General features: G+C 44.4%; 1 protein-coding gene across 2 annotated transcripts in view; it reads left to right on the plus strand.

Moving 5' to 3' along the window:
• GCNT2 (glucosaminyl (N-acetyl) transferase 2 (I blood group)) overlaps positions 1 to 14,983 on the plus strand; it is an 89,004-nt gene that overhangs the window by 21,022 nt on the left and 52,999 nt on the right. Inside the window, exon 1 of one of the 2 annotated variants that reach the window (XM_079777667.1) lies at positions 6,631 to 7,875. The exons of the other annotated variant lie outside the window; for it this stretch is intronic. Within the exon in view, the coding sequence (XP_079633793.1) occupies positions 6,957 to 7,875 (919 nt within the window). The 5' untranslated portion in view covers positions 6,631 to 6,956. Of the gene's footprint in view, positions 1 to 6,630; positions 7,876 to 14,983 lie in introns of those variants that run through there. 2 annotated transcript variants of the gene reach the window in all.

Below are 14,983 nucleotides of genomic sequence, written 5' to 3' on the forward strand. Positions count from 1 at the left end.
ACATTTTGTGAAAGACTGGGATTATGCCCAGGTGTGCTTGCTGTGTACAGTAAATTAGAGACTGCATTCGGGGCAGGACAACTTGCTCCTAGGATTTTTCTCATTTAAATAAGAGCCTTTTCTGTATATTCATTTCTTTCATTCTTCCTAGGAGTACTGATTGCTTTTCATAGTAAATTTTATACATTTACTTATAAAACTGATCAGGGCAATCATCCACCATTTGAGTTCATGTTTATTAAGCATTTCCAAATTGTATAGGCTGGTTCATGCCAAACATTGGTTGTTTTATTATACAGTAAATTGCCTAGTCATAGGAAAATAGATCAAGTGTGGTCATTGAGCAAAAAAATCAAAGAATTTTGGTCTCTGATCCATTGGTTCTCAAACTTTGGTCCCAATTCCTTGTTAGAAAAGCAAATTATTAAATTCCATCTGAATCCTATTAACCTCTTGGGTCAGAGTCCTGTAACCTGTATTTTATTTTATTTTTCCCCAGAGAGGAAGGGAAAGGAAGAGAGAAACATCAATGATGAGAGAGAATCATTGATTGTCTGCTTCCTGCACACCCCCTACTGGGGATCGAGCCCACAAACCAGGCATGCGCCCTTGACCGGAATCGAACCAGGACCCTTCAGTCCACAGGCCAGCACTCTATCCACTCAGCCAAACTGGCTAGGGCTGTAACCTATATTTTTAACAAACCTTTCTGGTGATGAAATGTTAAACAGAAGTTTGAAAACTTTTGATCTAAACTTTTTTTGGGGGGGGATATCTTCATCCAAGGATATTTTTTTCCATTGATTTTTAGAGTGAGTGGAAGGGAGGGGGAGAGACAAAGAGAGAGAAACATGGATGTGAGAGAGACACATTGATAGGTTACCTCCAGCACACATCCCGACGGGGGCCAGGTATCAAGCCTACTCTCAACCGGAATTGAACCCATGAGCCTTCAGTCCTTGGGCCGACACTCTAACCACTGAGCAATTTGGCCAGGGCAATCTAAACTATTCTCATCCCCAAGCCGTAGACACCCCTAGTTTGGCTGAATAATTTTGAAAACAAATGTTTCGGTAAAACAATAGAGTCAGTTATTCTGCTAAGGTTAAGCTATTAACGTCCACATCTTAAAATGATAATCGGCTGTGACTTATTTTGGGTAATTTATTTTTCATTTTCTAATGCCCTAAATTTCAGGTTCTTCATTTTTCTAATTGCTACATTTATGCTACCAGAAGATTGATGCCTATCTGTGCGTGCTTTGAATGTGCCTATTTGAATCTGTGTACACTGTTTTTTGCACGTATTTGCTTAGCTCTCTTAGCATCCAGGAAGTGTTTCCATGATACCTTTGTTACATCAAAATCAGATGCAGATCACTGCAGCTCACAGTACCATGCTATGATCCAGCATGACCACCTTCTGGACCTGCCACCTAGGCCTTACAATTCTGTATATTAAATGCCTTCCCCTTCTCTAAGGTGAGAATTTGAAATAATGTTTTGGGTTTTGTGATCTAGACAACAACTCCTCCTGTTGCTAATTAGATGAATGGTATAGAAAGTAAAAATGATTGGGTCCCAGGAGAAGGAGGGTTTTCCCCAGTGACCCCCACTGGAGGACACTCAGTGATGGGAGAATTATCATTTCAGTTAAAGGTGTGCTTGGAAATGTCTCCTTCCTTCTCCTCTTTAATGGTCATCATTATTTAAAAAGAGAAGAAAAAAAAGGCTCCATCTACAAACCATCGGGCTACACAGAACAGAATTACTCACGTGGCTGTCCTTTCTGGTGAATTATTCTTAGTTCAAGGGGGAAAATTAATCCTGATATTTTATAATTAAGCATGACTCACTTGACATGCTATAATCACAAAGCAAATCACACAGAAATGGTCTTTCAAGGAACAGCCATCAGTGAGCCCAAGAATTGATACAATCTCACCTCACTTACCTAATCTTTCTGCAAATATTACTTAACCTCTGGATGCTACTTCAACAAAGTTTATCAGAGCCAGTCCTTTAAGCGACCTTTTTTGCTGTTATTTAACGTTATAAATCTAGTGTTTCTGCTCAAGCCTGTGTCCCCTCAATTTCTTTCCCAACTAAAGAATAGCAGTTAATTGAGAATGGAAAAACAAGTCCCAGAACAATTATGAAAGAATAATGAAGTTTGAATTAGTACACGCAATTAAACAAAGGTAAGATGCACAAGAAGGTGCGAATAGAGGTCAATGCTCATGTGTGTTTATAGTTAGGTCTCTGTAGGCGGACACTGAAGGGGAAGAGATGAAAACGCTTACAGGTACAGTAAAACTATACTTCCGGATAACCAGAAATTGGCTTAAAGAAAAACATGGAGCCCTTAGCCCATGCCATTCTAATATATAAATTGAAAGCTTATGTAAACATGGGTTTCAACACTCCTTTTCTTTGTAGTTGAAAATTGCACTTTCAAATGCGCAGATGATTCTGGACCCATTCAACACACATTGAACACAGGCCCTGTCGAGTTGCGGGGCTATGATAGGAACAGGAGGCCCAAGTCGGGCACTCCTGGCGTTCACACTCACCCTGACTGGCACTTTGAGATAATGGCTTACTGATTTGAACGGTTTTCTCTGTTGCCATGTGAATCGAGAAGCTCCGATTCACAATTCTTCCCAGGAAGGTTCTCTACTTTGCTTTCCTGTTTTTGTGTTCTTGCTCTCTTATGATTTCTCCAACTGGACCACCTCCTGCATGCTCTACGTGTCTGAATCTAACCAGCGAAGCCCTTTCTAACCAGTCAAGCTCCATTTCTAACCATCTTTGTCCTCTGAGCTCCCATGACATTTAGTAGATAACCTCTGGTTTGGAACTTACCCATAGTCTTTCCTGTTTTGTGTATTTGGTTATATTTTCTGTTGTATGTCTTTTGAGTCCTACAGGACAGGGGCCGTTCTCACACTTGATTTCCATCACTGTGCTTAGCGAACTCACCTCACACATACCGAATTACACAGCTCACGGAAGCTGGAAGGCACCGCAGAGAACATCCTGTTTAGTAAGGTGAAGCAAGCAGGATCTAAGATCACATAACCAGTGAACAGTAGAGAGTGACTTGCACCAGGCCCTGTGAGTAATATTGTGGGAGTTAGTGGACAACCCTTTCTTGACACATAAGAAGAAACACATTTTTCATGGTTTCCCCCGGAAATTTGATTAAAAGTTGTGTGTTTTTTGTCATTTAATCTATCTGGTTAGTCTGTTCAGAGTTATTGTTTGTCAAAATAAGAGATACCAGTTGCTCTGTTCCCGATTCTAATTGAGAGCTCTTTTACCCATGGGCACCTGGAACCATGGGGGTTGTGGACTCCATTCATTCATTTATTCATTCAACACATATAAATAGGTAAATAAATAGTATAACTATGGTAATGTACATACTTCTACATTACAAAGTTGAGGGGTTGGAAAAATAAGTCTAGACTTTCCTATAATTCCCAATCATGAATTCCATAATGTCCCTGGGACTTTAAATCTTTCCCCTATCTTCGTTTATTTAAGAAAAACCTCAACCAATATGCAGTATCTGATGTTCTGTGAATATCGACAGGCCTAAAAGCCTTGTTAGAGCCTTGGAATTGTTTCTAGGACACATTATTAATTATGGAGTAGGTAGCACCTTTACTTCACAGTTTAAGAAGCTTTACTCACATCTCATATTTTCATTATTATTCATGTGTGCATTATGCACATATATGGGCTGCCGTGCACTTTCCCACCATGGCTTCTTTTGCTCCTGTTCCTCCTCCACTTGGCACATGTTCCCGGGAGCAGCCCTCCACCCAAAGTCTTTGCTGGTGCTCCTTTGGCAGCAGGATGAAATCCAAGTTCTCAGCACAACACACGGTCTCCCACCACCACCTGCCGCTTCCTCACAGGCCTGGCAGCCTGGCAGGCAACACCCTAGCCCTGCAGCCCCCCCCCCCGCCCCCCCCCCCCCCGCCTCCTCCTCTAGGGCTCGCAGCGCCAGGCACGTGCTCCCCTGCCCCTTCACACACAAGCCTGGCGGGGCCCAGTGTCGGAGGACTCTCTTTCTCCCCTTTGATGGTCTCTTTATTTCACTGGGATACGAGTCGCCCATCATTTCAAAGAAAGGACACCCTCTTCCTTTTGGAACCGTGTAGATGGTATCGTAACGGGAAACATGTCTTTAAAGTGCACAAAGAGTAAAGACTTCTAAATGGAATGAAGAGCGGCCTTGGGAAGAGGGCATGTCTAGCCAGATATATAAACATGTCTAGCCAGAATAATTAGCTAGTTCAGGAACAGCTGCTTACAAAGTGAGGGGCAGGCGCGGTTGCCAGGGCTGTGAGAGTCAACCCTGACCCTGTCTGCAGCCAAAGGCAGGTTGGGAGGCCGAGTTGTTCAGTCTCAGTAGCAAAAAAAAAAATCGCATAGGGTCTATTTCAGATTCGCAGACCAGATGCCTATGAGGAAGGAAAGGTAACAGGTGACCTTTCTCTCAGCCTTGCTCTTTGCAGCAACAGGTTTTTAAAAAAGTTCTCCCGTAGGGATTTCTTAGGAACAGAACCTGAGGGTGGGGAAAGTTGGCCCAAGGACAGCCGAAAGGGCAGAGGGGAAAACAGGTATATTTTCAGCACACAAACAATGCACTTGAAGTAATGGACTGAATACAGAAGTATCATGAAAGTTCTTAATTTGTCTAGTGTCTACATTTCTTACTATAGAAACATTGTTAATGCCTGTGTATAGTGAACACCTGTATTATTGGCCAGTTTAAAATAATCATGTAAACAGCCCTGTTGGACTAATTAACTTATATATCTGTATACTGAGCATTTGGTCAAATTGCAAATATATATTTTTTCTCTTCTGTTAATCCTCACCGGCGATTATTTTGCAATTGACTTTTAGAGAGAGTGGAAGGGAGGGAAGGAGGGAGAGAAAGAGAGAGAGACAGAGAGAGACACATCAATTGGTTGCCTCTTGCACACACCCAGACAGGGGCTGGGGGATCCAGCCGGCAACCGAGGTGTGCCCTTGACTGGAATAGAACCCGGGACCCTTCAGCTCGCAGGCCAACACTCTAACCATTGAGGCAAAGCGGCTAGGGCAAACTGTAAATATTTTAACACTCATTCTAAGTCAACAGGCTTTACCAAACTAGATACTGAAATTACTCTCTGTTGTTTTGAAATAGAACATACAATAACCTAATGTTTAAAGGAATTATTTAGAAAGAGAGAAGCTTGGGATTGAATTTTCTGTTATCATGAACTTTCAGTTGTTTTCTTTGCTTTACTCCTTAGAAACACTAAGGATGAGATTGATCAGCTTTACCCACATAATGGCTGCATTTTCTTTTTCCACTTTGCCTACAAGTCCTGGTGGAGACTACGTAGAGTTAATTTATGATGGGTCTTAAAGGAGGAGAGGAAAGGCAGAGAGGAAAGTAAAGTCCAGGCTGGAAGAATGAGCAATGGGAGCAATGGCAATGAGAAGAAGGAAACAAGACAGTGTGCTCAGGCAGCCACGTGCTGTTCCGTGGGCGTGGGTGCTGACTGAAAGCAGGCAACCCCCACACCTGTATGGTTCTAGTCCTTTAACAGCAGGGTAGAGACTTGTCAAAAGGAAGGAGAGAGTGTGCATTAAAGGACAGGATTTCTTCATGGGATGGGGTGGGGCTCAGTCTCCATTGTGAGACTAGGGTGGAGGCACTGAGGCATTTAGTTCAGATGAACAGTGAGGAGCAATGGGAAGGCATTTAGTAGTTGAACTGGTGCTTCAGAGTCATTTTAAGTAAAATATAGTATGAATCTACATTTAAAAGCACGGTGGCAAAGGGAATGGTGGAAGAAAAGAACCATTTAAGTGGAAGAGCTTGGTACTCCTTAGCCAAACACTATTATTTGCAAATAAGGAAACCAACGTTCATCTCCTAGGTGGTTGAGAAACTTAACTTGGCAGGAACAGTGTCTGATGATGCTCTTTGGGTGGTTAAAACCGGAATAGCCCAAGGTCCCCTAATCTGAACTGTTACTCGTGGCCAGGATTCAAGTAAAGCTTTAAGGTCTCATCTCATGTATCAGGGTATGAAGCTCGAACTTGTTCCTGTGACCCCAACATTCTGTGACAGGCCCCGCGGTGGATGCTGGAAGGGGGAGAAGAGGCGCTGTCACCTGATCCCCAAGTCACAGGGCCAGGATCCCTGCCATTCAGTCCCCCAGGACTGGAGCTGAGCACGGTAGGGCGGGGCAGGAAAGCTTTGCGGAGGAACCAGGATGGATGAGCTTTATTTTCCTTGTCACCTCAGTCATTTTTTTCATTGAAGCAGCATATTTGAGAGTGGAGGCTACATTGTTCCCCGTGGATCACACTGGGAGAGCCGAGGGACCAGGTTATGTATGGATCAGTGCCCTGAGCAGCGAGAGGGGTGAGTGCCGCAGCCAGTCGGATGACTAGCAGGAAACGCATGCCTGCCAGAACACATCATTTCAACTTTGGCTTTCACTGTGCTAATTCCCTGAATGGCAATAACAAGGGGCGGGGAGAGAAGGAGAGGCGGGGGAATGGGAAATGAAAGAGAAGAGATCTGCGAAACTAAATCTGCAGGGGAGAGCAGTTAGCAGAGTTTTAGTGAAACAGCTCGCAGATGCAAGCCCGGAAGCCGAGGGAGGGAGCAAGGCTGGGCTTAAGAACCTGCTACTGGGATTTAGACAAAGGCGTTTTGAGAGAGGCAGAGAACCGGGCGGGATCAGTTGCTAATATCAGCATGGGGACAGAGCCTGCAGCTGGCCTCCCGGCATGAAACGGAATAAATTCCCAGCGTCTCCTTCAGGGTACAAATGGCTGGAGCATGTACCAAAATAAGAACTCAGAGGAAAAAGTAAGTTTGGGAAAAGACTTACAGATTTCCACCGTCTTTGAAATCTTGCTCTTCTGTGAGGCATGTCTTCATCGATGCGTTACCTTTTTATAGTTTCTGTCTCTTGTGTCATAATTTTTATCGTGTTCTATGTGTTCATATTTGGGGGCGAGCAAAGCTTCCAGAGGCTGAATAATTCGGACACTCTGATGCTGACTCAAGTTTGCGCATCCTTTATCAAAGGCAAAACACCTTTCCTGTGGCGAGACAAACTAATGCTGTATCAGAAGTCTTCTTGCAGAGAATACCTGACCCAGAGCCACTATATCACGGCCCCGTTATCCGAAGAAGAGGCTGGGTTCCCCTTGGCATATATAATGGTCATCCATCACAATTTTGATACCTTTGAAAGGCTCTTCAGAGCTATCTACATGCCCCAGAATGTCTACTGCGTTCATGTGGACGAAAAGGCAACAGCTGCCTTTAAAGGTGCAGTGGAGCAATTGCTGAGCTGCTTCCCAAATGCCTTTCTGGCTTCCAAGATGGAGCCGGTTGTCTATGGCGGGATCTCCAGGCTCCAGGCGGACCTGAACTGCATCAGAGACCTGGTGGCGTCCGAGGTCCCGTGGAAGTACGCCGTCAACACCTGTGGACAAGATTTCCCCCTGAAAACCAACAAGGAAATCGTTCAGTATCTGAAAGGATTCAAAGGGAAAAACATTACCCCGGGGGTGCTGCCTCCGGCTCATGCCATTGGACGGACTAAATACGTCCACCGAGAGCATCTGGGCAAAGAGCTTTCCTATGTGATCAGAACCCCAGCTCTGAAGCCGCCTCCCCCCCATAACCTCACCATTTACTTTGGCTCTGCCTATGTGGCTCTGTCAAGAGAATTTTCCAACTTTGTTCTCCGTGACCCACGGGCTGTTGATCTGCTCCAGTGGTCCAAGGACACTTTCAGTCCTGATGAGCATTTCTGGGTGACGCTCAATAGGATTCCAGGTATGTGAGATCCATATTTGGCGTGATGGTGACGCCACCCCTGAAAAGGGCTTCTCGAGAGCCTGGTTCTTTTCATTTGAGTAGAAGATGAAAACCGAAACACACAGTTCTCACCCTAATTATTTCTAAAAGCAGAATGATGTTTTTTATGTGATAATACAATGTTGTAGCACAGCCAAATAATACTTTTCAATGGTGTTGCTTTGCAGTTCATCATGTTCTCTTGCAATTATCATCCTACGAAGTCTTTACCACAATAGATATTATTGTTCTCAATCCTCGCTAGAGTTCTTTCTCCCAAATTTGTCAAGCTTGCTCTAACCCCAGGGCCTTTTTCTCACCCAATCTCCTGCCTACCCCCACACAGGCACAGGCTCCTTCTTGTCAGCCAGATGGCCTCTGAGCTGACCACCCGACCCTGTCTTTCCTTCAAAGAGTTTATTACCCTCTGGAATTGTCATATTTACTTATTTGCATGGGTTTGTTCTTGGCCTCCTCTGCACTAGCTCCATTTTCTAGCTTATTATCTGCTGTGTCCTCAATGTTTAGAACACATAGTAAATGCTCAGTAAATATATATTAGGTGAGTAAGTGAATGAATGAATGAATGAATGGCAAAGTATAAGGCTTTACTATGGTACCACAGCTGTTTCCCAATAAACTGAGAAATATATGGACTCATGCCTGTACCGTTTCATAGGTGTAGACTTACACACACACATACACACACACACACGTATATATATTTGTGATTTTTTTTTTTTTTTACTTCAGATAAATAATGAGGTTCTCGGAGAAGCTCTTTTCTTTTTCATCAAAAACATTTCTATTTTCCCTAAGGGAGTAGGTCAACTATTTTTAAAATGATTTAAAGCACAATAGGATTTCTCCTGAAGGAAACAGCATGCTTTGAACTCAATGAAAAATACAAAATGGATCTCTGATGAACTCGACAGCATTATTATGGCAAGAGAAAGGCAATCATTGTTCTGGTTATTGGGCGGCTGCCAAGTTGGAAGCACTGGTCGGTGCTCTCAGCTGCAGGGCAGGGCCTGCTGGGCGACAGGCACGCCAGTGACCTCTGGAAAATACCGTGTTTGGGCTCTGAGTCCGGGTGACTGGCCTGCAGACCAGGGCTGGCTTTTGCCCTGCGCATTGTCTTCTGCCTGACCTCCCTCTCCCGTTTTTTTTCCCATTATTGACATTGAATTTGAGGCTATTAGGTACTTAGAGGCTGATTTTCATAGTTAAATATTTATCCCCTTTCTATTTTCACGATTCCCTTCAGATTTACAAAAGTTTGGTCCTAGCCATGTGTTTCCTTAGCTATCACACTGAGATGAAGGCATTTCATGATGTAGCAGAGCCTGAATTGTCACTTTTTAAGAAAAGAAAAACATGGGTTTTGATTAGCATTAAGTGTCTGTGATTACTTTGACAGAAGGGACGGCCAGTCTTATCAATGTCAATTATCAAGAAAATGAAGGAAAAAAGAAACTTCCACCATCCCCCTTTTTTCCTTAGCCCCTTTCACCTTTCCCAGCCCTAATCAAATAGACCAAGTGGGAGACCAAGGACGGTACTTAGAAAGGCACAGGAGAGAAAACCATGTTTGCTACAGGTCTTCGGCGTAGCACGCTGGCTTTTGCTCTGTCACAGCATCAATAGGACCCCATGTAAATCACGTAACCTCTTGGAACCTCACATCTCCCAGCTACAAACTGAGGGCCCCGGTAGGAAGACCCCTTTTGTTCCTACACATGCTTTTCCTTACAGAAGATGCAATGCCCAGACCACATACACACCCAGCCCTCGGCTATCGGGAATTCTTAGGAAGCTGAAAGTGCTGGGGAGGCTGGACTCCGAGGTGCCCATTTCCTGTGGCGAATGCATTCCATTTCCCTTGCAGGAAATTGGGGGTGAGAGTATCTCCCCAGGGAGGCAGGTGAGCGCAGGCCTGTTCAGTGGGCTGCCAGGTCTGATTCTGCAAGGCAAGCTTTTCAGGATGATATGACATTTCCTGGGGCTTTGCCTCCTTCCTTTCTTAGACTCTAGATGGCATCCTGGGTCAGGGACACGGCAAAAGCAGATACTGCTGGTAGGGGGCCTTCCCGAATTACTAGTGATTAAAGTAAAACAGGCAAACACTCCGGTGTTGGCGATCTCATCGAAGGCGAAGTAAATTCCATCACTCGCTCCAGGAACTCCCGAGGGTTCACCCGTGAGCATTCTTTGTGATTTAAGATTTGCTGTGTGAATCTGCTGCTTTGTTGCCAGACAAGCTTGAACCACATCGGTTCTCCTCTTTCAGTGTCACGTGTTCAGGGTAAGTTCTGTAGGAGAAGCAGCAGAAGCATCCTGTCTGCTTGCTCCTCTCTTTCTCCTAAATGTCCTAACTGAAAGTGTTTGCATTAAAAAGACCCTGCACAGGCCTACGGGGTTCCCTCCAGCACCCACAAGAGTAATGATTAGGACCCTCTAATGAGATATCAGAAAACAAAGTGAAAATCGTTTAAAATCGGTGGAACTCAAAAAAGACATTCAGAGAGGTAGCACTACATCGAGTACCTTCACGCTGCTCTTGCCTTGCCTTTCTATTGAGAAAATGACTTGCCTCTTGGTTTTCAACCCCTAGGCCTTCCCCATATTGCATTAGAAATAGAAATGGTGGGGCCAGAACCAGTCCCTTAGGAGCCCCAGTCTCACTTCCTTTTTCAGGGAGGCCAGACAGGGTGGCTGTCAGTCTGTCCTCTGTGGCTGGTGGGCAGACATATTGTCTAGACCCCTCCCTCTGGCCATATTCTCAAAGGAAACCCAGGAGCACAACCTTCTTTGACTCAGTACAAAACATCCTGCCCTGCCAGCAGTACCACCCCCCCTCCCCCGCCCCGCAACCCCCCAATGCTGGTGCACACATATTTTCTAACTTCTCAGATCCTTGTAATTGTTGCTACTATGTCACCTTGAGAAAAGCCCATTTTCCCTAGCTTTTCTGGTTTTTCCTCTAGCATTTCCTTTTCCCTACCTGCTCCAGGGCAGGGTGTCAGTGGCCATTTAGATTTTTGCCTCAAGTCTTGTGGAATTGTTTAGCATCTGCAGAAGCTGGTGGTGTTCGGTTTTTCTCCCTTCCCATGGCTACATTGTCCGCTGGTCCCACTCAGGGCGGGGCCATCTCCACTGAGAAGGCAAAGCTGCTACAGGATTTGGCTTCAGCTCCTTTTCTAAGTTTGTTCTTGTGAATTTTCACTCCTGCATGACTCTGACCTTTCTCATGCCACGATGTTTTTCTTCCATAATGTTTTCATTTGCTTCTCTTCCTTTTTCCACTCTGTATACATTTTTTCAGAGCTCCTTTGTCAAATAAATTATCTCAACCTCAGAAGTGACCACATGATCACATTTCCTCATTTTTTTTTTTCAATTCTAAAAATAGCACGCTTCCTACTTGGATTTATATTGCTTTTTGAACTTGGAGTTTTATTTCTATGTGCACATTCTTTGGGAATGTGTTGTCACTCTTTGAGTTGCAAGTGACAGAAATGCGACTCGAAGTTGCTTCAGCAGGCACCAGAACTTACTGAGTCACAGAATTAAGATGTTCAAGGATGGGCTCCAGATAAAGCTGGATCCAAAGTTGGAACAATATTTTCGGGACTTTTTCTTGGCAGGTCATCTCTCTGTGGGGAGACCAGCCGTCCCTGTTTGCCCAGGTCTGAGGGTGGGTTTTGGGAATGGGTCTTTCAGGAATGTCAGACTGGGCGAGTTGGCCACCTTGTCTCTCTGCCTCTGTCCCTGGAGGTCTTGAAGCAGGTTCTCCCACAGGGTGTCAGAAATGGCCAGAAGTAGCTCCAGCTGTTTGGTTCTGACAGCTGGCACTTCTAGGGGGAAAGGAAAGTCTTTTCCCTGATAGTTTTAGCGACAGCTTGGGGGAGTCCTCGGGCTTGATAGGCTGGGTCAAGATCCCTACCCCTAAACAAATCAGGGGGATGAAGCATGCCGGCCAGCCTTTCTTGGGCCGCTTTCTCACACTAGAGCTAGAGGTCAGGGGCAGGCTCCAGTGGAGGACGGCTAGCTACTCAGGGTGATGCTGGGCAGACAGCAACACAGGCACTGCACCATGGTTCCCTGTCCAGCAGGCTGAGTTGTCCTGACCATCTGCACACATCAGAGGGGCAAGATTTAATGCAGCGATTTTCAACCTTTCCACCTCATGGCACATACACTAATTACTAAAACTCTGCGGCACACCAAAAAATATTATATATTTTGCCGATCTGACCAAAATATAGGTATAATTTTGATTTCTTCACAACAGATGCCTATTGTTGTATTGGCTGTTGTCATTTTTTTATTTGACGATTTTAAGGGAAAAGAGGGCAGTGCCCCTGACTAAATAGTCAGGTATTGCATGCTTTAAAAATTCTGGCGGAGAGACAAGGAAGCATGGAACAGAGTGCGGAATCTCAGAGGGAAGGTGGGGGAGGGTGGGAGGGGGAGAGGTAATCCACCAAAGACCTTGAATGCATATATGCATAACCCATGGACACAGACAATAGGGTGCTGAAGGCTAGGGGCGGGGGCAGGCTGGAGAGGGTTAATGGGGGTAAAAAGGGGACATATGTAATACTTTCAACAATAAAGAATTATTAAAAAAAAATCTGGCAGCACACCAGTGGAAAATTGCTGATTTAATGAGATACATAGCTGTAAGAGCTTGAGCTATTTAACTTGGAGAATCCTAACTGAACTGCTTCTGTGGAAGTGGCATGAATTCAGTGAGCATAAACACATTTTTCCTCATAAACACATTTTTAATAATGTTCATTTATTATATTTGGATAGTACTTAATTTGCAAAAGGATTTCTTGTACATTAGCTCCTTTAATTTTTATAAGAACCCTGTAAGAGAATTATTGTTCCCATTTTGCAGATGAGAAAATGTAAAATATGTTACTTGTTCAAAGACAAATATTACATATACCTAGCAAGAAATAAGAATAAAAGGAAACATCTAGGGGAAGGGGAGGTAAGACTAATGTTATATATTTACATAAAATTGAACCTAATTTTACAAAGTCTTCACTTAATTATTTCAGTAAGTGTTCAGAAGATGAAACTTAGGTAATTTTAAGTTTCATTAAGCTTATGGAATGACTAGAGGCCCGGTGCATGAAATTCATGCACAGGTAGGGTCCCTAGGCCTGGCCGGCTATCGGGGCTATCGGGGCCTTCCTTCATTCCATGCCGCCCCCTGGTGGTCAGCACACGTCATAGCAAGCGATCAAACTCCCAGTCTCCCGGTCGAACTCCTAAGGGGACACTTTGCATATTAGCCTTTTATATATATAGATTATATACTTAGACCCACCCAAGAATAATTTTCTCTTGTTTCTTCTGTCATCTTGGTATTTAGCCCATTTTTCCACTCCCTCAAGCTGTTGCTAAAACTATTACTGTTGTTGAACTTTTGGCTTTTTCATGTGAGCAGAAGTACGGAAAGATGAGGAAACTAATGTTTATTGAACGTCTGCCTGTGGGTCTGCATTACCTCAGTTTAATCTTCCCAAGAATTTGTCCAGTTGGAACTTAAGTCTACATTTTACAGATGTGAAGGTGGGATCAGAAGGGGTTGAGTAATGTGCCCTGCTAAGAAGCAGAAAGCACAGTAAAGGAGAGGGCATGAGCAACAGGCACCTCAAATTCTACACACTCAGACGTTAGCTCCTACACTCACCTTGTGTGCCCCTGAATTCAACACCATCCTCTGTTAGCTCAGACCTACAAACTGGCCTCTCTCTCTCCTTAATTCTCATCACTCCGATCCCTGTTGATTTGCCTTTCCATGGAGCTCGAAGAGAACCAGGTTGGAATCCTAGCTACTCCATCACCAGCCTGTGGCCTGACATTTTAAAGCGCAGCCTCAGAGTATCAGTGTAGCATAGATGTTGGAAGCTTGGGCCCTGGAGCCATACTGCCTGAATTTGAATCCCTCCTCAGCCATTGGCAAGCTGTGCGACCTTGGATAAGTTGCCTCAATTTGGGGGGCTCAGTTTCCCATCTATAAAATAGAGAAAATAATAATATTTATATGAAATATGTAAGGCTTAAATGAGTTGGACCAGCACATGTTTTAAGTGTTAATTTTTATAATTGTTGTTACTGTTATTATTGAGCACTAGAACTGCAATAGTATGGGGATATGGTAGTGAATAAAACAAATAAGATTCCTACTCTCATGAAGTATATTTTAGAAGTGGGACACAGATAATAAAAAGTAGACAGAGAAGGTAATTAGAAATTATGGTAAGTGCTATAAAGAAAATGCAGGCTGATACAGGAAAGGAATATATATATTTAATTTATTTTGGTTATTGTTGTTAATCCTCACATTAGGATATTTTTTTCCATTGCTTTTTCAGAGAGAGTGGAAGGGAGGGAGGGAGGGGGAGAAAGAGAGAAAGAGGGATGTGAGAGAGAGAGCCACATGGGCTGGTTGCCTGCCACATGCCCACAGCCCAGGTACATGCCCTTGACCTGGAATCTTGACCTTTGGTGTGCGGGCCGAGGCTCTAACCATCTAGCAACACTGGCCAGGGCTAATTTATCTTTTAAATGGAGCGGGTCAGGGGATGCTTCTTGGTGAAAGTAGCACATGAACGGTACTTCCTATATGAAAATGAGCCAGCTATACACTTGGGAAAGAGGCTCCATGCAGAGGGACGAGGGCTTGCAAAGGCCCTGAAGAGAGCAAGAGTGCCCTGTTCAGGAGCCGGAAAAGCAGCCCTGGTGGCTGTAGCTGAGTGAGCGAGGCGGAGGGCTGGACCAGGCATGACGTGAGCAAGGTCCATGTGTGAGAGCCACAGAGATGACGTGGCTGGCAACACCCTGTTCATAGGGTTATTGGCAGAAGCAGCAAGACAATGTGTGCAAGTGTTTGGCATGGTGCCAGGTACGGAGTCAACAGTCAGTAAACTGGATCTGCTACCAGCCTCCTCTCCATTGATCTGCTCTTGGCCTCCTCTCTGTGTCTGGTTGCCATCTCTCTCTCTCTCTCTCTCCATCTCTCTCCTACAAGGGTCTAATTTCTTCCTAAGTACTTTCCCTGAAT

The sequence above is a fragment of the Cnephaeus nilssonii genome, assembly GCF_951640355.1.
Source record: "Cnephaeus nilssonii genome assembly, chromosome: 7".
NCBI lineage: Eukaryota > Metazoa > Chordata > Mammalia > Chiroptera > Vespertilionidae > Cnephaeus > Cnephaeus nilssonii.